Source organism: Loxodonta africana, chromosome 23, assembly GCF_030014295.1.
Source record: "Loxodonta africana isolate mLoxAfr1 chromosome 23, mLoxAfr1.hap2, whole genome shotgun sequence".
NCBI classification, from domain to species: domain Eukaryota; kingdom Metazoa; phylum Chordata; class Mammalia; order Proboscidea; family Elephantidae; genus Loxodonta; species Loxodonta africana.
In genome coordinates this window covers 67,502,568-67,527,508 of record NC_087364.1, presented here as the reverse complement: position 1 = coordinate 67,527,508, position 24,941 = coordinate 67,502,568, and the positions used below count along the sequence as shown (strand labels likewise).

General features: G+C 40.0%; 1 protein-coding gene across 7 annotated transcripts in view; it reads right to left on the bottom strand.

Moving 5' to 3' along the window:
- RNF13 (ring finger protein 13) overlaps nucleotides 1–24,941 on the bottom strand; it is a 125,806-nt gene that overhangs the window by 59,496 nt on the left and 41,369 nt on the right. For 3 of the 7 annotated variants that reach the window (XM_023555426.2, XM_003416158.4, XM_023555427.2), the window contains one exon: nucleotides 16,093–16,218. The exons of 1 other annotated variant lie outside the window; for it this stretch is intronic. In XM_023555426.2, coding sequence (XP_023411194.1) covers nucleotides 16,093–16,218 — 126 coding nt within the window. Of the gene's footprint in view, nucleotides 1–4,082; nucleotides 4,347–16,092; nucleotides 16,219–24,941 lie in introns of those variants that run through there. 3 more of the 7 variants (XM_064275588.1, XM_064275590.1, XM_064275591.1) reach the window with 3 other exon arrangements.

Below are 24,941 nucleotides of genomic sequence, written 5' to 3'. Positions count from 1 at the left end.
TAGCATAGCACACTTATGAAAATACCTCGTAAGCGGAGGGCGTGACTGGCAAACAAAGCAGAAGGGGTGTGTTATTTGTATAAAAACATGGTAATCACACTGAATGTAAATGGATTAAATGTACCAGTGAAGAGGCACAGAGTGACAGAATGGATTAAAAAAACATGACCTATCAATACGTTGCCTACAAAAGACACATTTTAGACACAAAGATATACATAGGTTAAAAATCAAAGGATGGAAAAAAAAATCAAGCAAACAGTAACTGAAACACAGCAGAAATGGCAATAATACTGATTAAATACACTTTAAGTCAAAATCCAATATAAGACACAAAAAAGGGCATTATGTAATGATTAAAGGATCAGTTCACGAAAAGCTATGACGATAAATATTTATGCACCCGATAAAAGAGCTCCAAAATATGTAAAACAAACTCTAACAGAATTGAAAAGAGAAACAGACAGCTCTACAATATAGTTGAATTTAACACACCACTTTCGACAATGGACCAAACAACTATAAAGAAACAAAGATAAAGAAGATCTAAATAACACAATTAACCAACTTGGCCTCACAGACATACACAGAGCACACTACCCCATAGGAGCACAGAGCACATTCTTCTGTTACACAGGGATCATTCTCCAGAATGGACCGTATTTCAGGCCACAAAATAAGCCCTGACAAACTGGAAAACACTGAAACAATAAAGCATCTTCTCTGACCAGAACGCTATAAAACTAGATATCAAAAACAAAGAGCAAAGAAAAAAAAATATTAAGTACATGGAAACTGAGTAACACCTTACTTAAAAACTACTGGGTCACAGACGAAATTCAAAATGAAATTAAAAAATTCTTAGAATCAAATGAGAATGAAAACACAACATACCAAAACCTTTCAGACACAGCAAAAGCACTGCTCAGAGGAAAATTTATAGCAATAAATGCACATATCAAGAAAGAAGGCCCGAAGTCAGTAATATAGCTCAACAACTTGAACAAATAGAAAAGCAATAGCAAAAGAAGGCTACAGCTACCAGAAGAAAGGAAATACTAATGATCAGAGGAGAAATAAATGAAATAAAAGCAAAACACAATAGAAAGAATCAACAAGACTAGTTGATTCTTTGAGAGCATCAATAAAATTGACAAACCACTGGCCAAATTGACAAAGGAAAAAAAAATGAGAAGATGCAAACAGCCAAAATAAGAAACGAAATGGGGGATGCCACAACAGAACCAACTGAGATAAAGAGGATCCTAACAGAATATGATGAAAAGCTGTCCTCCAACAAATTTGAAAACCTCGAAGAAATGGACAAATTTTTACAAACACATCATCCAAATACCAAGAGTTCAGCCTCGCTTTTGGGGTTCAACCGACTCAAGTGAAGAATGGTCTGTGACACATACTTGATGTGCGGGATGTGCTCTCCGCCTGGACTGAAGATCACTTCCACCAGCCACGCCTCCAGGTGAACTCTATATAAAATGGTGTTCGCACAACATGCAAATCATATAATGTCCTATTCCACAGAACATTTCGTGGACATTAAGCAACCCTGGCTACATAGATGCAAAAACTCTCCACAAAATTCTTGCCAACAGAATACAACATCATATCAAAAAAATAATACATCATGATTAGGTGGAATTCATAGCAGGGATGCAAGGGTGGTTCAACATTAGAAAACCAATCAACATAACTCACCACATAAATAAACCAAAGGAAAAGAATCACATGATCATCTCAACTGATGCAGAAAAGGTATGTGATAAAATCCAACACTGTTTCCTGATAAAAACTCTCAGCAAAATAGGAATAGAAGGGGAATTCCTCAAGATAATTAAAGATATATATGCAAAACCAACAGCCAATATTATTCTCAATGGAGAGAGACTGAAAGCATCCTCCTCTGAGAACAGGAATAAGACAAGGATGCCCATTATCACCACTCTTATTATTATTGTACTGGAAGCCCTAGCCAGAGCAATAAAGAAAGGAAAATAAAGGGTATTGATACTGGAAAGGAAGAAGTATAACTATCCCTATTCGCAGATGATATGACCCTATACATAAAAAATCCCAGCGATTCCTCAAGAAAGTTACTGGAATTAATAGGAGGGCTCAGCAAAGTGGCAGGGTACAAGATCAACACTAAAATCAGTCGGGTACCTCTACACTAATAAGGAGGACTTCGAAAAGGAAATCAAGAAAACAATACCATTCACAATAGCCCCCAAAAGAGTAAAATAACTAGGAATATATCTAACCAGGGATGTAAAAGACTTATACAAGGAAAACTATAAAACACTACTGCAAGAAACCAAGAGACAACACAAACATAAAAATATTCCACGTTCATGGACTGGAAGACATAACATTGTGAAAATGTCAGTACTACCAAAAGTGATCTACAGATGTAATGCAATCCCTATCCAGATCCCAACAGCATTTTTTAACGAAATAGAAAAACTAATTCCCAATATTATATGGAAAGAAAAGAGGCCCTGAATAGCTAAAGCAATATTGAAGTAGAAGAACAAAATAGGAGGTCTCATACTCCCCTATCTCAAAACTTTCTATACAGCCACAGTAATCAAAACAGCCTGGTACTGGTTCAATGACAGACACACACATAAACCAATGGAATAGAGCTAAGAACCCAGAAGTAAATCCACCCACCTACGGACAGCTGATCTTCGACAAAGGATTGAAGTCTACTGAATGAGGGAAGAAACATTCTCTTTAACAAACGGTACCAGCAAAACTGGATGTCCATTTGCAGAAAAATGAAACAGGACCCATACGTCACACTACATACAAAAACTAACTCAAAATGGATGAAAGACCTAAATGTTAAAGCTAAAGCTATAAAGTTCCTGAAAGATAACATATGGACAAAACTAGAGGTCTGGAACCAAACCCGCAATATCTTCAAGGTATGCCTGTACACTACCCGAAAAGTTCAATGGATGAGCTTAACAGAAGACTACAACAAGAACATGAAGACAAAACAATATTTAAACTGAAACACAGATGAAGAAAAGGCTGAAGAAAAAAGGATCAAGAACAGCTGCAGATTAAAAGAGACAAGACAACTAAACTCAGCATGTGATCCGTGACTGGACCTTAGAATAGCAGGAAAAAAAAAAAAAAAGAACTAACAGCTATAGAGAATATTGGAGACAATTAGATATTATAAATATGTACTCCCTGGAGAAGGACAGCACGCTTGGTAAAGTAGAGGGTCAGTGCAAAAGAGGAAGACTCTCAACTGAGATGGACTGACACAGTGGCTTCAACAATGGGCTCAAGCATAACAATGATTGTGAGGATGGGGCAGGACCAGGCAGTGTTTCGTTCTGTTGTACATGGGGTCACTATGTGTCAGAACCAACTCAACAGCACATAACAACAACATTATTAGGTAGGAGCCCTGGTGCCGCAGTGGTTAAGAGCTCGGCTGCTAACCAAAAGGTTAGTGGTTTGAATCCACCAGCTGTTCTTTGGAAACCCAGTTGGGGCAGTTCTACTCTGTCCTATAGGGTCTCTATGAGTCGAAACTGGCTTGATGGCAACGGGGTTCTTTTTTTATTATTATTAGATAATAGTATTTATCGACATTAAATTTTTTAAGTGTAGTAACTATCGTGGACATGTTGATGAATGCTGCTATAGGAAAGATAGTAAGACATAAAAGCTGGAGCTGATTTTAAAATAGTTTAAGACAAAGCACTCGAGAGTTACTAACAAAGGAGTAAGCTTCATCGAGATACTTAAGTTTTCCTCTTTGTTACTACATAAACTACAAGCTTTGGTCTTGACGGCATTTTTAATAACCAGCCAGGTACTTTAACAACTTAACCCACTTTCATTAGTCCAACTTCACAATTTAATTTTAAATGAAATAATTTTCAACTGTCACGATTAATTAATAAAGTAACATATATATAGACTAATTTCACCATGCTTTCAAAAAGATAATAAAGACAAAAGCTGCTGCATTTAAAGATAAGTGAAAATTACAATATCATATAATTAAATTTGTGCTAATTTATATTTTAGAATCTTACCTTAAAATTAATGATTTTTCATTCTTCTTGGTAAAAACATTATTAGAAAAGCAAGTCTATCATCATCTTGACAGAGACGTATGATAAAAATAACATTTAGAGCATTTTGAATGCCAGGCTTTATGTTCCTTAAAAAAAGGAACTAGCTCATTTATTTGTATGTACCTCAAGCTTAGAAAAATATCTTTTACATAAATATTTGTTAATTAAACTAAATCACAACTAAGATAACTGCTTATCCAGCCCTACCCAATAAGATACATGCCACAAAAATAAAATTTCTTTATATACGTTGCTTACTTCCCCCTAAAAAAAAAAAAAAAAACCACAGCAAATATTTCACCTTAGTCATTGTGGATGAAAATTTTCATAAAATACATTGTATCTTCCCAGCTTTCTTAAGTAAAGGGTGCTGAACATTATTGACCTTTTCCAGTGACTCAGGGATCACTGTGAACATGCTTCACTGGACCACAGCTATCAGCTCTGTAGAATTTCTGGGTTTTCTCCTCAATGCTAAGTGTCAAATGTTACTTCGCCCTGTGTGCTTATCAGCAGGCCAATAATAGTCATTCCCACCTCACTCCACCCTTACGTTCTTTTCTGTAGAAGAGAAATGAAGAACTAAACCTGGTAAGAATTCTATTCTTTAAAAAAATGCTGGGAAAAACTCAGGAAAATACATGGTTTTAATGCTGAACCTTTGTGACAATTATGGTGGCACAAAACATGTTTCCTTCTCTCATTTGAGGTTAGGTTCTAGGAGTTGATCTTCAGACAAGTAGCAAATCACAACTATACTGAAGGCTTAGAAGTAAGTTGCATTTATTTATTTCATTAGAAAATATTTTTGGAGGGGCTGGTAAAAGCTTTTGTGTTTATATGCAAAGCCATATATATGTATTTGTCTCAAGTATACCAGAAAACAGAAGTCAGAATATTTGGAATTTAAAATATTAATAAAAGATTTTCGGTTGTGTTCCAATTACATCATTTTAAAGCCAAACCTTTATATATGTTATGGTCTGAATTGTGTCCCCCCAAAAAGATATACTGAAGTCCTAACACTGGTACCTTTGAACCTGACCTTATTTGGAAATAGGGTCTTGGATGATGTTATCAGTTAACATGAGGTCACACTACAGTAGAATGGGTCCTGATCCCATCCCAGTGTTGTTCATATTAGAGAGAACAGATAGAGAGAGACAAACAGAGGATGGATGCCATGTGATTCTGCAGCTGTAAGCTACGAAATGCCTACCAGCAGCTAGAAGAGAGGCATGGGACAGGTTTTCCCCCAAAGCCTCAAAAGGAAGCAACACAGACCATACCTTGGTCTCAAACTCTAGCCTCCAGAACTGTGAGACGATAAATTTCTGTTTTCTTATATAAGCCACCTGGTATGTGGTATTTTATCACAGCAGCCCTTAGAAACTAATACAGTGTATAACTTAAACCAAAAAAACCTGCTGCCGTCCAGTCAATTCCAACTCACAGTGACCCTATAGAATGGGGCAGAACTGCCCCATAGGGTTTCTAAGGAGTGGCTGGTGGATTCCAACTGCCTACCTTTTGAATAGCAGCTGAGCTCTATTAGTACAGCCACTGCACCACCACCAGAGCTCCATGGTATACAAAAAGGTAATTTTAAAATATTGGTAGATATAATTTAATACTAAAATTATAAATAAAAAGCAACTTTTGAATTTAGAACTGTTTAGGTAAGAGTATACCTGGTGGTGACCCTGAAGAATTTCACTGTCACAAAGGAAACATTCGCCTAAATCAGCATTTTACAAACTGTTCGTCCTGATCCATTACGCAGTAGCGAAATCATTTAGTTGACTCGGGAGAATTTTTTTCTGGGGAATTTTTTCTCTTTAATGAAAATGAATTCCCTATATGAAAGTATTATAGATAGTACAAAACCAAGCCCATTGCCGTCGAGTCACTTCTGACTCATGGAGACCCTACAAGACAGAGCAGAACTGCCCCATAGGGTTTCTAAGCTGTAATCTTTACGGAAGCAGGTTGCCACATCTTCCTCCCACGGAGTGGCTGGTGGATTCGAGCCACTAACCTTCTGCTAAAAGCAGCCAAGTGCTCTCACAAGTAGGGAATACCCAACTGTTGACATAAGATCCAGACCTGCCAACATTAAACACCATTCCCATGCCGTTCTTCCCTGCACATTATTTTAGGATCACTGCAGGCCACGCTGGGAAGAGCTATGCCACGAAAGAGAGCACTAGGCACTAATGACAATTCTCTCACCAACAGCAAGTAGGTCAGACTTGCCATCTTTCTTTGCATCTCGCCTTTCCTTATTTCCTAGATACTCTTCATTGACGGTGTACCTGAGGTTGGCTCCAAAATAAAGCAGTAAGTCTCATGAAAATCATGTGACCTAAAATCCTGAAGTCTGTGATAAAATGAGACCCAGTGTAAAAATTCTGAAGCAAAAGAATGCATGGGGAAAGGATATGTAAATCAGGTTACTGGCATTCACAGCTGTATTAAGACAAAATGTAACTAATATTTTTCAGCTTTTCTTTTTTTTTTTCTTTCACGCTCCTGGTAATTCCCTTTACAACAAGGGCATTTGGATTTGTTATTTTAATACAAAATAAGTTATGTATAAAGAGCCCTAATCATGAAAACGCAGCTACGTTTCTCCATCAAAGGATGAAAGGAACAGCAAATGAGCGAATGAACTAGGAACACCAAGCTGCTGAATGAACCATGTGGGATGGAGCTGTTTCTACTCACTGGGTGTCTCTGAGCACATTCATTCCACAGAATGTTTTAAACATGGTTCTGAAATAAATAACGAATGTTATAGTTATCTTATAGGAATGTGGAAATGAATTGGAAACATTACACAATGACATTAACCGACTTTCAGATAATTTGCAGAGTTTAATTCCTACTCAAGGTCACATCTGCTTGCTTAGTACTGCTGCACTGGAAGTACGGAGCATGCTGGGGAATACCAAGTAACGTGCTTGCCTGGAGGCCTCAGAACGGATAATGAAGGGCAAGCCTGGTGAGGAAAATTGGAGGACTGTTTTTATAAGGTGATAACTGAAATTCATGAAAAAATACTTTATTATAATGCAGTCATCCAGATGATACGGAAAATGTTTACGGTGATTTCTAAATTCTCACAGAATATCTGGACCTGGAGAAAAACGTTCGTGGGATAAATGAGTGTCCAGACTTAGAAAACACTTCCAAGAGCATTAAGTGAAATGAACAGGAAACCAATGGAAGGTTCCTATAATATTGTTTACTTCCTCAATGCAGTTACATTTTTTGGTAGGATCTTAAGGTTTTATAAATTAGTTCGTTCAGTAAATATTTATTAATCCCAAGTGCCATCTAAGAACTACAAAACCTAAAACATGACCTTTTCCCTCACAGTCTACCAGAGTTTCTAGCAGCAGAGATGGATACAGAATTATATAAAAGAAGTGATCAATTCTACCTGAGGAGAAATCAGGAAAGGTTCCCAAGAGGAGAAGACACTCAATCTAAAATAAAGTCAGGTTTGCCAGAGACAAGCAGAAGCAGGGCATCCCAGATGAAGAACATGGTGGATACCAAGACACGGAGGGGACAGACTGCTCAGTACATACAGAACTTGTGAATTCTTGACTGGTAAGGACAAACAAGAAGAAGGGGAAAACCCAGATGTGACTTGAGAAAAGGAGAAGTCCAGGAAAGGAGGCATCAGTACTTTAGTCAAGTTCTGTAAAGCTGTGTTCCAACAGAAAATAGCTCTGAAGAGCACCAACCCATTTCTCATCATATGCAATACCAAATACACCTCCACCCACCAGTAAAAAACCCGCTGCCGTTGAGCTGATTCCAACTCACAGCAACGGTGGGGGAGGCGGAATTCTACCTAAGTCCTTTCAGTCTTCTTGTAACTGGCCTAGATAGCTCTGCAGTGGTATTTCTCAAAAGTAATCCTTGGGCCATAAGATGTTAATAAAATCTGGCAGAAATACATCATTTCTGTTTACCAAGCTTCACTAGAGTCCAGTCAAAATATAATAAACTAAGCTGATTTAACATTATAACTATATGGTAGAAATACCTTGAACTGCAATGAAAATGGTTATCTTTCTGATAACTAATCAGATGGATCTTAGCTGAAAGCAGAGAATACCAGAAGGATGTTTACCTGTGTTTTATCGACTATGCAAAGGCATTTGACTGTGTGGATCTTAACAAATTACGGATAATGTTGCGAAGGTTGGGAATTCCAGGACACTTAATTGTGTTCATGCAGAACCTGTACGTAGACCAAGAGGCAATCATTCAAACAGAATAAGGGGAGGTGGTACAGTGGTTAAGAGCCTGGCTGCTAACCAAAAGATTGGCAGTTCAAATTCACCAGCTGCTCCTTGGAAACCCTATCGGGCAGTCCTACTCTGGCCTGTAGGATCACTATGAGTTAGAATTGACTCAATGACAATAGGTTTTGTTTTGGTTTAGTGTGGTTTAAAACCAAGAAAGGTGTGTATCAGGGTTATATCCTTTCACGATACTTATTCAATCTGTATTCTGAGAAAATAATTCGAGAAGCTGGACTACATGAAGAAGAATGGGGCATCAGGATTGGAGGAAGACTCGTTAACAACCTGCCATACGCAGTTGACGCAACCTTGCTTGCTCAAAGTGAGGATGACTGGAAGCACTTACTGATGAAGATCAAAGACTACAGCCTTCAGTAGGGATTATACTTCAACATAAAGAAAAGTTCTTACAACTGAACCAATAAGCAACATCATGATTAATGGAGAAAATATTGAAGTTGCCAAGGATTTCATTTTACATGGGTCCACAATCAAAACCCACGGAAGCTGCAGTCAAGAAATCAAACAATGTATTATATTGGGCAAATCTGCCGCAAAAGACCTCTTTAGACTGTTAAAAAGCAGAGGACTAAGGTACGCCTGACCCAAGCCATAGTGTTTTCCGTTGTCTCATATGCATGTGAAAGTTGGACAATGAGTAAGGAAGACCGAAGAAGAATTGATGCCTTTGAATTATGGTGTTGGCAAAGAATACTGAATATACTATGGACTGCCAGAAGAACAAACAAATCTGTCTTGGAAGAAGTACAGCCAGGATGCTCCTTAGAAGCCAAGATGGCGAGATTTTGTCTCATGTACTTTTTCTGTCTCACATGTTATCAAGAGAGACCAGTCCTGGAGAAGGACATCATGCTTGGTAAAGTAGAGGGTCAGTGAAAAAGCGGAAGACCCTCAACAAGGTAGACTGACACAGTGGCTGCGACAAGGGGCTCAAACACAGCAATGACTGTGAGGATGGCGGAGGACCACAGTGTTTCATTCTGTTGTACACTATGAGTTGGAACCAAATAGGCAACACTAACAACAACAATCTTTATTTGGTTAGAAAGACAGAAATTTATTTAGTTCTGAAAAGTTCTATTTTAAATGACTGTTTTATTTTAATATTTAGGAATTGTTACAATTTTTTTTAAAAAGTCAAATTTACCACTGGGGGTCGATTCAAGCCTTCTGAGATTATCTTTGCCTCAGAATGCTACAAAGTCGCTTTTCTAACTAAAGATTTCATGTAGCCTCGATTTATTTTACCAAACAGCCAATAATGTTTTAACCTCAAATACTCAACAAAAACTAACATTTCTAAACAATTGTATTTTGTCACAGTAAAGAACAGCAGTGTATAAAGACAAACAATATAACACTGTTTGCTTTTCCTCTAAAAAGCTGTAGTTTTCAGAGGATACAGTTTATGTCAGTGTGAGTGACTGTTTTCTAAATAAGCAGCTGGCGTGTAATCAGTAGTTCCTCTTACTGGCCTTTTGGATATTCCTCATATCCCAGTACTGACTCTCACTATGGGTTCTGCGCATCCCTTCAGGGCAAGACAGAAAGGCTCACACGTGCTCCTCTCCACAGAAGATATATTAAAACAGTGCTCTTTTTATTTTATAATGTTGTAAACTATTATAAAAATGGTGTGGTGGGGGCATCTGACCTCCTCTAGCTTCATGAGGGGGAAGGAGAATCAAGATCAACAGCCCCCCACCAAAAAAAAAAAAAAAAGATCAACAGCCCAAGGCTGATTCCTATGAGGCAGGTGTCAGACATGCCTCCTCTGTCTACCATCTTTACCACTTCTGACACCAAGCCTCCCTCCCACCAAATGTCCCTCTTTACTTCTCTGCGAAGTTCAATAATTTGTTGCAATGGCCACACTGAACTCACAGACCATACTCACAATTATGAAAGTTTATTAGGGAAGTAATAGGTTATAATTCAGGTTCAGGAACACTCAGGATACAGTTCTTCTAGCAGGACATCCTCTTTTCAGCTGTGCCCATAGGCACACCTCTCTCTGGACCCTCAGCCTCTGCCCCTGCTCGGGCAAGTGTTACAAGGCTTTTTTAGCTCTGTCGGTCAGTGTCCCGAGGCACCCCACTCTGCCAGTAAGCCCTGGCCCAAAGGTGCTCAGCTCTAGCTCTGTGGGTCAGCAAACCTAGCTCCACCAAGTGCCGAAAGGCATCCTATTCTACCAGCAACGCTCCTGCCTGAAGGTGCTCAGCTTTCTCACTCCATGGGCCAGGAAGCCAACCACACCGCTTCTTGCTGGTCTCCTACCGCCACTTCTTGTCATCTTCGGTGTTACAGCTCTCTCTCTCTGTCTCCTGGTTCCAGAGCTTCTCAGCACAGGGATCCCAGGTCCAAAGGACATGTTCTACTCCTGACTCTTATTTCTTAGTGGTGGTGAGAAACTCCCTTCCCACCTCTGGGATGGCTCATTTTAAGCCTAGCGAGATGGCAAAACTGACCAATCTCCTCGTTAGGGTTCCATACACCTTATTTGCTTGGTCCCACCCCACAAGCATGCCATACACCTTAATTTATATTGTTAGCGAGCTATCTGATCCCCTTAGAGGGCCACGAGCACCTCATTTGCATAGTTCCACCCAGTCATTTGGTGGGCATCACAGACTATAGTTAGAAGGGCCATATTAAATAATTCACTGTGCCGCAACTATGCAATTCCCTACTCTCTGAGAATTGCTAATTGAAGAGTTTAATTTCTACTCAAGGTCAAATCTACTTTCTTAGTTAAAAAAAAAAAAAAAAAACAGCTACCATCAAGTTGATTCTGACTCACGGTGATCCCATGTGCATCAGAGTAGAACTGTGCTCCATAAGGTTTTCCAAAGCTGATTTTTTGGAAGTAGACTGTCAGGCCTTTCTTCTGAGGTACCTCTAGCTGGACTAGAACCTCCAATCTCTTAGTTAGCAGCCAAGCACATTAAGTGTTTGCACCACCCAGGGATTTGACTTGCTTAGTCCTTCTGTCTTAACATGACTTACTGAGTCACAAATCACCCGGGAGGGACTGCACAGAGAGCATCTGCCATTCCTTTGTCGCAGCACACTGCTTCCACTGCATTATTTACTTTAAGGAAGAAATAAGAAAAGCATATGTCTCTTCCATTACAGTACAAAATGTATTTTTAAAAAAATCTAAAGCAAAAATTGCAAAAAGCAAATCCAGAAATACCAACCACCATTAATACTCTGAAATAACTTGTTAAACTTTGTTCATTGCTTCTTTCTTCTCTTGTTGTCTGCAATGCACAGGGTTCCTTTCTCTAAGGAAAGCTTTGGAAGACAGAGCCAATCTCATCTGTCTGAGATAATCTGGGTGTCACTTTGACTAGCAGACATGGCAAAAGTAACCTTCCAATTACCATCAACTTTTGCATTACATATGACGCTGAATTCACTTTTCTCAGGGCTCAGACCCACAGTGCTATGTAACAAATAAGGAAATGAATCATATCTCTAAATATTTTCTTATGCCAATGTATTCATACAAAATTGTGGATATACATGAATGAATCAGTATTTATTATCTACAAAGAGCTATTTTTGCAATTAAATACTGTACATAGGTTGTAAATGATCAGGTTCTATAACATAATTAATACAAAACTGTATGTAATCATCAATTTGGAAGGCAAGAAAATGCAGCCATAGGTATCTGATCTGAAGATTACAGGTGAGAAAGCCAAGAGCTGACCCACCAGTAGCCAGCCCAGAAAGGAGATTCTCTTTGGGATGGGGTTTCAAGTTGTTTTCCCAGTACCCGTGATGAGTTCATCTTTACCTATTCATACCTGAAAGGTGATCTACGATTCTTACTCTCGTAAATTTATGCAACATATAATTCATACATTACACGCTAGCATGACTACACTGTCCTTTATGAGCCAAATGAGAAATTTTATGCATCAAGTGATGCTGAGCTGCTATATTACCAGGAGGCCTATCAGCTGAAGAGTGGGCATCTCTGCCAGAAAAGTATTCTACTCTTTTCCACCCATATCCCATCTTACACCAATGGCGAGACAAAGTATAAGGCAGTGTAAGAGTGGAAAAACATCAACATCTAAACACTCTGTCTACTCCTGAGTCCAAAGCAGTGTTTAACAGGCATTTAACATCGATCATTTCATTTGATCCTCACAACAATGCCAGGATGTCAGAAACAATATAATTCCTATTTTAGATAAAGAATTGAGGCACACAGAGGTTAGTCACTAGCAGATGACACTGCCAGTCAGTGAGAAAGCTGGAATTCGGTCTGCTTTCAGACCCAGCTTGTAACCCCTCCCCTGTATACCGACTACCTCATAAATTTAACACAACTGAGCAGAAGACGGACACCGTCAGGAACGACACAGGTCATGAATCTTTAGCCTTGGGTGGTCATAATATAGCCCACTGTATTTCTGGGAAGGAAAAATCACAAAGCTAAAGAGCATGTACAATAGATAGAACCCTTTTAAGACAGACTGTGTCTACACGGTGAGGTGTAAGTGAAAATTTAATGTTGTTCTAAGATAAGAGTGCCTCAATTTGAACTTTTTAACAGGATGTTTACATGTGCATGTTTTTTGGAATGCGTTACACACATAAATAGAAGGCTTACTACTGTATAAAGGAGCCCTGGTGGGCAGTGGTTAAAGTGCTGGACTGCTAACCGAAAAGTTGGTGCTTCAAAACCACCAGCGACTCCGTGGAAGAAAGATGTGGCAGTCTGCTTCTGTAGAGATTACAGTCTTGGAAACCCTACGGGATCCCTATAAGTCAGAATCGCCTCGATGGCAGGATAGTTTGATTTAACAAAATGTTACTGATGGTTTACTATGTACTAAACACCATGAGACAAACTGGATATAGAAATATAATTAAAACATGAACTCTAAACACAGTAAGCTTACATATAAGTGAAATACACACACACATACAAAAATAAAAACGTGGTTGTGATGGCTAACGTTATCTGTCAGCTTGGCTAGGCTATGTTCTCAGTGGTTTGGTAAGATAACAACGTGGTTGTGATGGCTGATGTTATCTGTCAGCTTGGCTAGGCTATGTTCTCAGTGGTTGGGCATGTGCACTCTCACAATGTAATCACCTTCCATTTTGTGATCTAATGTGAGCGGCCAATCAGCTGAAAGTTAAGTTTTCTAGGTGGTGTGGCCTGCCTCCAGTATATAAATGGATGTTCCCAAAAAGCTCACTCTCACTCACTCCCTCTCTCTCTCTGTCTCTCGACTCTGCACTCTTCTCATTGCCTGACCTCTGCTTCTTGGGGTGTAAGCCTGTAGAAGTCCTCAGCCAGCTGCCTGACCTGCAGATTCTGGGTTCATCAGCCCCTGCAACCACGTGAGCCAGCAGAAGTCTTCAGCCTGTTGCCTGACCCATAGACTTGGGATTTGCCAGTCCCCACAACTGCGTGAGCCATTTCCCCACAACTGCGTGAGCCATTTGCCCACAACTGCGTGAGCCATTTCCCCACAACTGTGTGAGCCATTTCCCTGAAGTAAATCTCTCTCTGTATATATTTATATATATGCTTCACTGGTTTTGTTCCTTTAGAGAACCCAGACTAAGACAGTGATGAGGCACAATAAAGGAGATATTTACTGAGTGATGGAAGGGTGGCACATTGAGCTAGAATGGTTGGTTCTACCAGAGGGGGGAAGAAAAGTAAGGTTTCTAGAGGAGACAATATCCTCAGCCAGCACTTCAAAATAATGAAAAGCACTTAAATAAAAAGTGGGTGGCAGAGGTCCTCTTGGACAGAGACCTTCGACACAAAGGGGTGGTCAGCATGACACGCCAAGTTAAGAGACCTCAAGCAAGTGGTATGGCTGGACCATAAAATTCATGGCAGGAGGCAGAAAGACATGAGCTGGAGTAATGGCTAACTTATAAAACTCCATCAGAAGTACTTAGCCTGAAGATCAGGATGCACAGAAGGGACGGAAGGGCTAACAAGCCTACTCATTCATTCCTGAGTTGCGTTCTCATTCTCAAAAATAAATATTCAAGGACAGTATTTCCTTAAATTTCACAGTGAGCCACCTCCTTTCCTCGCCTAAAAAAAGTTATTTAAAAAAAAAAAGGCATTCAAGTTTCTGGTCAGACTAAACTGAGAGAGAAATTACCTGAGAATCAATAAACCCTGGAATCAGCAGAATGACAGTTTACTATGAATTTCTCAGCAACAAGAAATTAATGAAATGTTGTAATAATATTTCATTTTGCTTGGAACAACCTGGAATTATATTAGCTCTAGATCAACTCTTACATAGGTTTGGATTTAACTATCATAAAAGCCACGTAACAAGCAACTCTGACGAGCAGGAAATTTACTGCATCTGACTGCAAGCTCTAATTTATTTCCCTTTGAAAGACAACTGATTTGAATCTAAATCTGAAGCAATAGAAAAAATACCTATCATTGACCAAGTACTCTACGTTTTCAAATTCCTTTCATGAATTTATTGTGGAGGTATCATTTCTTTCATGTTACTTGTAAAAAAGAGCAGAGACAAGATTTACGCACAGAAGGAGTCAGGCAAGCTTTTCTACTGAACAGAAAAATCACCTAAGATCAAGCAACGGGAAGTACAGGAAGTACTGTGCCCACTGGGTGAGATATAAGACCCTCTGTAACAGATCTGAGGTCATCCAGTAAAAGTAACACCTGGGCTTGCTTTATGCAGGCCACGATGTGGCTCTTCTGCCAAGGCCAACTCAAAAACAGACTTGTGAAGACAGTACCAAAAGTGTCAAAAAAAATAACAAGAGTGTCGCGAAAACCACACCACTGGTGATAATGATGGAGGGCCTATGGGAAATTCTGTTTTACTATCTGAGATGCCAGCTTCACTGACTCCAGGGAGACAGACTACACATGGGATAGAGTCAGCTTATTACAGAAGAGAACTCTAACTGTTGATGTAGGTATAGGTGTAGATTGAGGTGGGATATTGGTACTGGAAAGGTCGAGACATAAAACTAGGGCGAATGTTCCCATTCCCACGTCAGATCACACAAGATTCCACCATTAAATCACACTTCAAGGTGCACAACAGCCACCTGAAAATTCTTAGAACCAACAGTAATTATTTATATCCTAGTCAATCTGTTTGTTTTCAGTCTCACCAACACTGTGAATCATGACTCTGACCATGTCTCCCTCTTTGTACTGGCTGCTAAGAACGTAGAGCAAAATTTGTAATGAACATATAACCTGCTGCTGTCGAGTCAACTCTGACTCGTGGTGACCCCATGTGTTAGAGTAGACCCGCTCCATAGGTTTTTCTTGGTTATAATCTTTACGGAAGCAGATAACCAGGCCATTCTTCCAGAGCGCCACTGGGTGGATTCAAACTGCCAGCCTTTAGGTTAAATCAAGCACAAACCATGTGCACCACCCAGGAGGCCTTAGTAACCCTGCTCCTGTCTTTCTTGCCTTCACCATCTCCTTGTCATTTCTTTTTTAAAAAAAAAAAACTGAATGAATTTTATACTGCCTTAAATCCTTTCTGAAACAAGGAAGAATGTAAATCAGCTAACTAAACAGTAACAAAAAAAAAAAACTAAAAAAAAAAAGAAAAAGCATATAGTACCTTTACATCAAAATTACAATCAAGTCTTCTAATTAACACGATGAAAGTGCCAGATGAATTGTCTTTTAGCGGTGGAGGCACTATGGGTTCGCAGGCATTCTCCGGTTTTGAGTTAATCAGAAAACCCTGAAAAAGAAGTGACAAGAAGTTATCTCTCCGTCTCACTCAATACATCAGCCCAGCTCACGACTGCAAACACCTCTGGAACCCGCTTCGCGTTTACGCGGGACGCTAGACGCAGTATCTAGGGACTCTAACCGCTCCTGTGACGCCAGACGCAGTATCTAGGGACTCTAACCGCTCCTGTGACGCCAGACGCAGTATCTAGGGACTCTAACCGCTCCTGTGACGCCAGACGCAGTATCTAGGGACTCTAACCGCTCCTGTGACGCCAGACGCAGTATCTAGGGACTCTAACCGCTCCTGTGACGCCAGACGCAGTATCTAGGGACTCTAACCGCTCCTGTGACGCCAGACGCAGTATCTAGGGACTCTAACCGCTCCTGTGACGCCAGACGCAGTATCTAGGGACTCTAACCGCTCCTGTGACGCCAGACGCAGTATCTAGGGACTCTAACCGCTCCTGTGACGCCAGACGCAGTATCTAGGGACTCTAACCGCTCCTGTGACGCCAGACGCAGTATCTAGGGACTCTAACCGCTCCTGTGACGCCAGACGCAGTATCTAGGGACTCTAACCGCTCCTGTGACGCCAGACGCAGTATCTAGGGACTCTAACCGCTCCTGTGACGCCAGACGCAGTATCTAGGGACTCTAACCGCTCCTGTTCTCCAGATGCTTACACCACAGATCTTCTGAAGGAGTGCTTGGTTGCAGAAACATTCAGTTTTTTTTAATAAGTTCCATTCTTTTTAATTATTAAAGAAAATTATTCATAAGCCAATCAATCCAGTGACACTGTTAATATGTTGGTATATTTTCCGATAATGTTTGATGATTCAAAACCAAGTAAATCTTTTTTTAAATTAACTTTCATGTTATCAAAACAATGAAAACGCACGGCTTTTCCAGGAATTTATCTTGCAGAGACACCAGCCTATGTAGGTCTATGTAGGAGGCTGTTCATTACTACGCTGCTTTTTAGCAGCAAAAACTGAAACCCATGCACGTCAACAAGGCAGTCATTTAATAAAGTATAGTATATGCATACAAAAAAAATGTAAAAAAAAAAACAAACAACCCCAGGGCTGTTGAGTCTATTCCGACTCATAGCAACCCTATAGGACAGAGTAGAACTGCCCCATAGAGTTTCCAAGGAGCACCTGGTGGATTCAAACTGCCGACCCTTTGGTTAGCAGCCGTAGCACTTAACCACTATGCTACCTGGGCGTATTAAAAGGAATTAGGGAGATACACACAAAATTGAAAAGATGTCCACACAGTAACTATTAATTTAAAAAGAGAATAGAAAGTTGCTTTGCCAGGAATGCAGGGTTGTCTGATACCAGAAAAGGTATTAGTACATAATACCATATCAATATACAAAAACCAGATAATTCTCTCAACAGATATAAAAAATGAACAAACACATAAAAAGATGACCAAATTCGTTAAATTTCCTTATGAGAAGAAACTGACAAAGTTATAACACCATGCCTTAGTAACAGTCCTATACGGCACTTGAACTGATCACACCAACCATCTGGTCCATGAGATTTGGCAATTTCTCCTGCCTTAAACTGCACTGCATTGCATGTGATATGGAACACTTTTGCACAGAATTTCCAGAACAGAACATATCATAACTTTATCTACTGCTTATTGACTGAATTGTGTCCTCCCAAAAGAAATGTCTAAGTTCTAACTCCTGTACCTGAGAACATGACCCTATTTGGGAATACAGTTGTCTTTGGCTAGGTTAATGAGGTCATACCGAAATAGGGTAGGTCCTAACCCCAATCACCTCAGAAAGTTATCTTTTAATTACAGCAGAACAGATACAGACACATGCAGAGGGGGAAGGTGCTGTGGGAAGATGTGTCTACGAGCAAAGAAACATCAAGGATTGCCAGCATACGACAGAAACTAGCAGAGAAACTAGAAGGAATCAACACTACCGAGCCTGACTGGGACTTTTAGCCCACAGAACTGTGAGAAAATAAATTTCTATTCTTTAAACTCCCCGCACCTGTGGGATTTTATTGTAGCACCAACACTAGGTAACTCAGCCATCTTCTCATAGACTAGCTCCCTTTCTTGGTGCTTAAAGCACTTGGTTTTTGCTTGGTGGTCATCCTTCCAACAATGATTATTTGCTTCTCCTCATATTAAATCTACCCTGCTGCCTTTTCTCTGCCTTTCTGACACTCAGTAACTTTTTGCTTTCCCGCCAAATAACACATTACGCTTGATTGTTTTCAAGACACTTAGAATGGTAATTAAGCCCAATTCATGTAGGACTAACAAGGCAAGTAACCTAACTGAAGTGAAGACAACACAAACAGGTACAGCCAAATACCCCACAACCAGGTAGCAACAACTCCGTCATGACTACCACCTGGCTGACAGCAATTAAAAGACGCATCGTGGTTTCAGTGATGTTTAAAATGTGGAGCAGTAAAATACATCTTGGAATCATTGAAATATGACACATACAAACACAAAACAGGGTCCACGAGTAGAACTGGAAACGGGGTTCTTTTACTTTTTAATTATTTCTGTATTGTTGAATCTGTTATAACAAGCATGTATCATTTTTAAACTTAATTAATTTTATAAAAATCAAATACATACAACCTAAAAGTCCAAAAAACAATCTACTAGCCTTAATGAAAAATAGATGGAAACTTTTAGAGAGCAGAGCTGCCCCAAAGGGTTTTTTTTTTAAAAAAAAAAAAAAAGGTTTTAAATAATTACCGATTATCCTTCCTGCGGGTCATGCTGAAAAGGGTAATTTGCTGAAAGAGCTTAACGATGTCTATCTATTCCTCAGATATAAGTCAGTTAAAGCTAAGTATAAACTTACTTAGTTTCACCCCCACGTCTGCCAGGCAGCAGAAGTAGCTTTGCCAGCCAACGCTGCAGATCTCTCTGGTGCCTCAAATCAGAGTGTCCAGGAAAAAAAGTTACTGCTTAAGCCAGAGAGCGCAGGTCCACACACTTAGTGCCACCTTCCTTGGCTAATCCCTTCTCATTAAAAGGTTGCCTGCTCTGTGATCAAGGATCCTTCTCATCTCTACCTTCTTACAGGGGCACTTTATACTAAAATGTTGTTGCTAGGTGCTGTCGAGTCAGTTCCGACTCATAACAACCCCACGTATAACAGAATGAAACACTGCCTGGTCCCGCGCTATCCTCACGATCATTGCTATGTTTGAGCCCACTGTGCGAGCCACTGCGTCAATTCATTTCACTGAGGGCCTTCCTCCTTTTCACTGACCTTCAACTCTACCAAGCATGATGTCTTTCTCCAGGGACTGGTCCCTTCTGATAATGTGTGCCAAGTAAGCAAGACAAAGACAATGGGTCACCATCCTCACTTCCAAGGAGCACTGTATCAGTACTTCTTCCAAGACAGGTTTGTTCGTTCTTCTGGCAGTCCACGGTATATTCAATATTCTTCACCAACACCGCAATCCACACGCGCCAATTCTTCTTCAGTGTACCTTATTTGTTGTCCAGCTCCACATGCATATGAAGCGACCGAAAACACCATGACTTGGGTCAGATGCACCTTAGTCATCAAAGTAACATTTTTGCTTTTTATCACTTTAAAGAGGATTTTTGCAGCAGATTTGCCCAAGGCAATACATCATTTGACTTCTTGACTGCTGCTTCCATGGGCACTGACTGTGGATCCAAGTAAAATGAAATCCTTGATTTCATTATTTTCAGTATTTTCTCCCCTTATCATTATGTTGTTTATTGGTCCAGCTGTGAGAATTTTTGTTTTATGTTGAGGTGTAATCCATACTGAAGGCTGTAGTCTTTGATCTTCAACAGTAAGTGCTTCAAGTTCTCCTCACTTCTGGCAAGGAAGGCTGTGTCATCTGCGCATCACAGGTTGTTAATAAGTCTTCCTCCGATCCTGATGCTGTGTTCTTCTTCATACAGACACTAAAATGTAGGAGGCCTAAGAAAATCAAAAATGGCCACAAAACTCAGACCTTGTATACCCCCGCTTTTCTTTACTGTTGTAATCTTCTGAGGATTAAACAAGGGGAGCAGACAGTAACAGCACAGCACATGCAGACTGATACCTCAATAGGACTACAGGGGAATACTGTAACAACTGTGTGACGACAAATTGGATAGCCTGAATGAAACGGACAAATTTAAAAAAGACAGAAACTACTAAAACTGATGCCAGAGGAAATAGAAAATCTAAATAGACCTATAACAAGAGGCTGAATTCATATTCAAAAAATTATCCACGAAGAAAAGCCCAGGCCCAGATGGCTTCACTGGCATATTATACCAAACATTTAAGGAAGAATTAACACAAATCTTTTAACACAAGTCTCACAAAAAACAGGAGAGGAGGAAGCCCTTTCCAACTCATTGTATGAGGCCAGAATTACACTAATACAAAAATACAAAGGCATCACAAGAAAACTGCAGATCAATACCTGTTATGAATACGGACACAAAACCCTCAAGAAAATACTAACAAATGGAATCCAACGATATATTTAAAAGATTATACACCATAATCAAGTGAGATTTATCCCAGGAAGGCAAGGTTAGCTCAACACAAAATTAATTAATGTAACAGGCCACATCAACAAAAGACAAAAAACACATGATTACCTCAATAGACACAGAAAAATGCACTTGACAAAATTCAATACCATTTATGATTAAAAAAAAAATGCTCAATAAACTAGGACTAGAAGGAAATTTCCTCAGCATGATAAAGGGCAACTATGAAAAACCTGAAGCTAACACCATACTTACCGGTCAAAGACTGGATGCTTTCTCCCTAAGATCAGAAAATAGACAAGAACGTCTGTTTTTAACACTTCTCTTCAACATCGTACTGGCAGTCATACCCAAAACCCACTGCTGTCGAGTCGATTCTCACTCATAGCGACAGAGGAGAACTGCCCCGTAGCGTTTCCAAGGAGCGCCTGGCAGATTTGAACTGCTGACCTCTTGGTTAGCAGCCGTAGCACTTAACCACTCCGCCACCAGGTTTCCCTGGTAGTCACAGCCAGCGCAATTCGACAAGGAAGGAAAGGAGGGAGGGAGCAAGACAAATAAAAGGCCCTAAAAAACGTTAACTCCAAATCAGAAAAGAAGTAAAAATAGCTCCATTTGCAGATGGTATAGTCTTACATAGAGGAAAATCCTAAGGAATCTTCCCCTCCTCAAAATGACAACTGACTTCTGGTTGCAGACCAACACGCAGAGCGTGAGAGCCATCACTCCCGTCTTCACAACAAGGAAACCCTGAAAATAACCTGCTCTGTTCAGACCCATCACTAAGCTGGGGTCACACGGCGAACCACCAAGCGTATGGAGATATAGGCACACAGAATCATAGCTTACCGGGAACGCAAACTGCCAGTAGGAATAACTAAAGGGTAACTGACTTATTGCTAGAGACTGAGTATAGAGTAGGCCTGCAAGATTAAAAAAAACAAACTTCAGGACCACCAATGCTTTCCTGAGTTTTAGCTCCAGGAGCCCCACCATGTTCTCACTGTGAAGATCAGAGAAAAATCCATTCATGCTTCTGGCAAGGAGAGGGGAAAACTAATCATTTTTTAATATACCCATAGTACTCTGTTCTCCTTAGCAATAGCCTATGCTCTAGGGCAAACCAACATGGGGGAAGGGAAACACCCAAATCCAGCCCCTTCTAGCCTTCCTGTTTCACTTAAGAAATGTGGGAAAAAAAATTATTTTTAAGCTGAGAAGTACTTACTGGTGAAGGCCACAATCCAGGGGCAAAGGCTCACTAAAAGACAAAGACTTAATCATAGGATCACAGAACACTTCCCTAACACGGGAGAAGGGAAATACCCAACTCCAGCCCCTTCTAGACTTCCCGTTTCACTGAAGGAATGGGGAGAAATTTTTTTTTTTTTAAGTTGATAAGTACTTGTGAAGGCCACAGCCCAGGGGCAAAAACTCACTAAAAGACAAAGACCTAATCATAGGATCAGAGAACACTTTCCCTGCCTCATATCTTATCATCACATCAATCCCACACCAGTGGATTACAGGTGAAAAGAATGATAAGGTGTCTAAACAAATAATGGGGGAGAGAATAGTCTTTTCAACAAACGGAGCTGGGACTACTGGGTATCCATATGTGAAATAATTAAACTGGACTCGCACCTCACACTATACAAAAAAAATTAGCTCAAAATGGATCGGAGAGATAAATCTAAAAGCCAAAACCATACAAACCTTAGAAGAAACCATAGGCATATCTTCATGACTTTGATTAGGCAATGGTTTTTTAGATGACATTAACGTATAAACAACAGAAGAAAAAAATAGATAAAATGGACTTCATCAAAATTAAAAACTTTTGTGCTTCAAGGGACATCAATGAAAAAATAAAGATAAGCCACAGAATGGGAGAAAATGTTTGCATATTACATATTTCATAAGGGTCTAGTATCCAGAATACATAACAAGTTCTTACAACTCAATTATAAAAAGACAGATAAATTAAAAAATGAGCAAAAAATCTGAGCAGACATTTTTCCGAAGAAGATACACAAATGGCCAAAAAGTACATAAAGATGTTCAACTTTATTAGCCATCTTTTTTTTGCTCCCCAGTTGCTGGCAAGTCAATTCCGACTCAGGGGGCCCCATATGTGTCCGAGCACAACTGCGCTCCACAGGGTTTTCGACAACTCACTTTTCAGGAATAGGTTGGCAGGCCTTTCTTCCAAGGCACCTCTGAGTGGACTGAAACCTCCAACTTTTCAGTTACAAGCCCAGTGTATTTACACCGCCCAGAGACTCTATTAGCCATCAAGGATATACAAATCAAAACCGCAATGTTACCACTTCACACCCACTATGATACCTATAATCAAAAAGAGAGACAGAAAAAAGTATTGCTAAGGATATGAAAAAAACGAAGCCCTCATACACTGATGGTAAACCCACTGCCCTCGAGTCGATTCTGACTTATGGCGACCCTACAGGACAGAGTAGGATTGCCCCATTGGGTTTTCAAGGAGCGCCTGGTGGATTCAAACTGCCAACCTTTTGATTAGCAGCCAGCACTTAACCACTACACTGATGGTGGGAACGTAAAATGGTGCATCCGCTTTGGAAAAATAGCCTGACAGTTTCTTAAAAGGTTAAATATAGAGTTTACTGGTAAAAGAAAAAAACAAGCCCATTGCTATCGAGTCGAGTCCGACTCACGGCAACCCTACAGGACAGAGTAGAACTACCCACCCCATAGGCTTTCCAAAGCTGAAATCTTTATGGAAGCAGACTGACACATCTTTCTCCCGCAGAGGTGCTGGTGGGTTCAAATAGCCGACCGCTCCGTTATTAGCCCAGCTCTTGAACACCGCACCACCAGGGCTCCTTTGAGTTTACCACATGACCCAGAAATTCCACTCTTAGGGATACACTCAAGAGGACTGAAAATATATGTCTAGAGAAAAACATGTTCGTAGCAGCATTATTCATGACAGCCAAAAAGTGGGAACAACCTAAGCATCTGTCAACTGACGGAGAGACACACAAAATGTGTACTCTTCCAGCGGATATTACTCAGCACCAAAAGGAAAGAAGCCCTGATACACGCTACAACAGGGTGAATCTTGCAAACACTATGCTAAATGAAAGAAGCCAGACACAGAAGGCCACATACTGAATGAGTTCATTCCTATGAAATGTCCTGAACCCGAGATCTACAGACACTAAAAGCAGAGTAGCTGTGGCCTGGGGCTGGGGCTGCAGGGGTGGGGAACGGAGACTGACTGCTAACAGGTAAGGGGTGTCTTTGGTGGGTGATGAAGATGTCCTAAAATCGACTGTGGTGATGGTTACAAAACTCTGTGAATACACTAAAAACCACTGGACTGTAGACTTTAAATGTGTGAACTACATGGTATGTGAATTATACCCCAATAGAGCTGTTATTAATAAAACAAGGAAATAAGGCCAGTCAATTAACTAGGTAGTTTTTGATCACAGCTGCAGGCTGTATCTTAAATATTCCTGTTTTTACTATGAATGTAGATGGTTAAATTCTTGAAGAAAAAGTAATGTGTGTGTGTGTATATACATCTCTCTCTCACCTCATACAAGGCCATCTAGAAAGGCCAAAAACAAAAAAAAAACCAAACCCAGTGCCGTGGAGTGGATTCCGACTCACAGTGTTTCACAAATGTCCTTGAAGGGGTGACCCCTTTGCCCGGGCTCCAGCCTATTGTAATCCATGGGCAACAAGGGCTAACTTCGCATAAAGCCAGGGGAGACATTTTCATCCTATGGAGATGCTTCTTTGTTTTTCTTTTTCATTTTTGTCTCTGACGTCAGGAACACTGGGTGAGTGGAAATATACTGCAAATGCCTAACTGATCCCTCCTTGGTCTTGGAATACTGACTGTCTCATCTAAACCTAAATGGATTTCTTTAAACACTACCTTTATGTTATCAAAATCAAAATAAGACTAACTTGACTGCAAACAGAATTTCACATTTATATGCAAATCAGAAAATGTTTTCTCTCAAAATTACTTTACTACTTTAAATTAATCCACAGACATAAATAGTTGGCTAGTAACTTTTCCATTGGGGGGACAGGACAATAAATCATGACATCCAGGATAAAGCTAAGAAATAAGATCAGTGATTTCCTTTTCATTCAAATTGACATTGAAAGGTCTAAATAAAAAGTCAT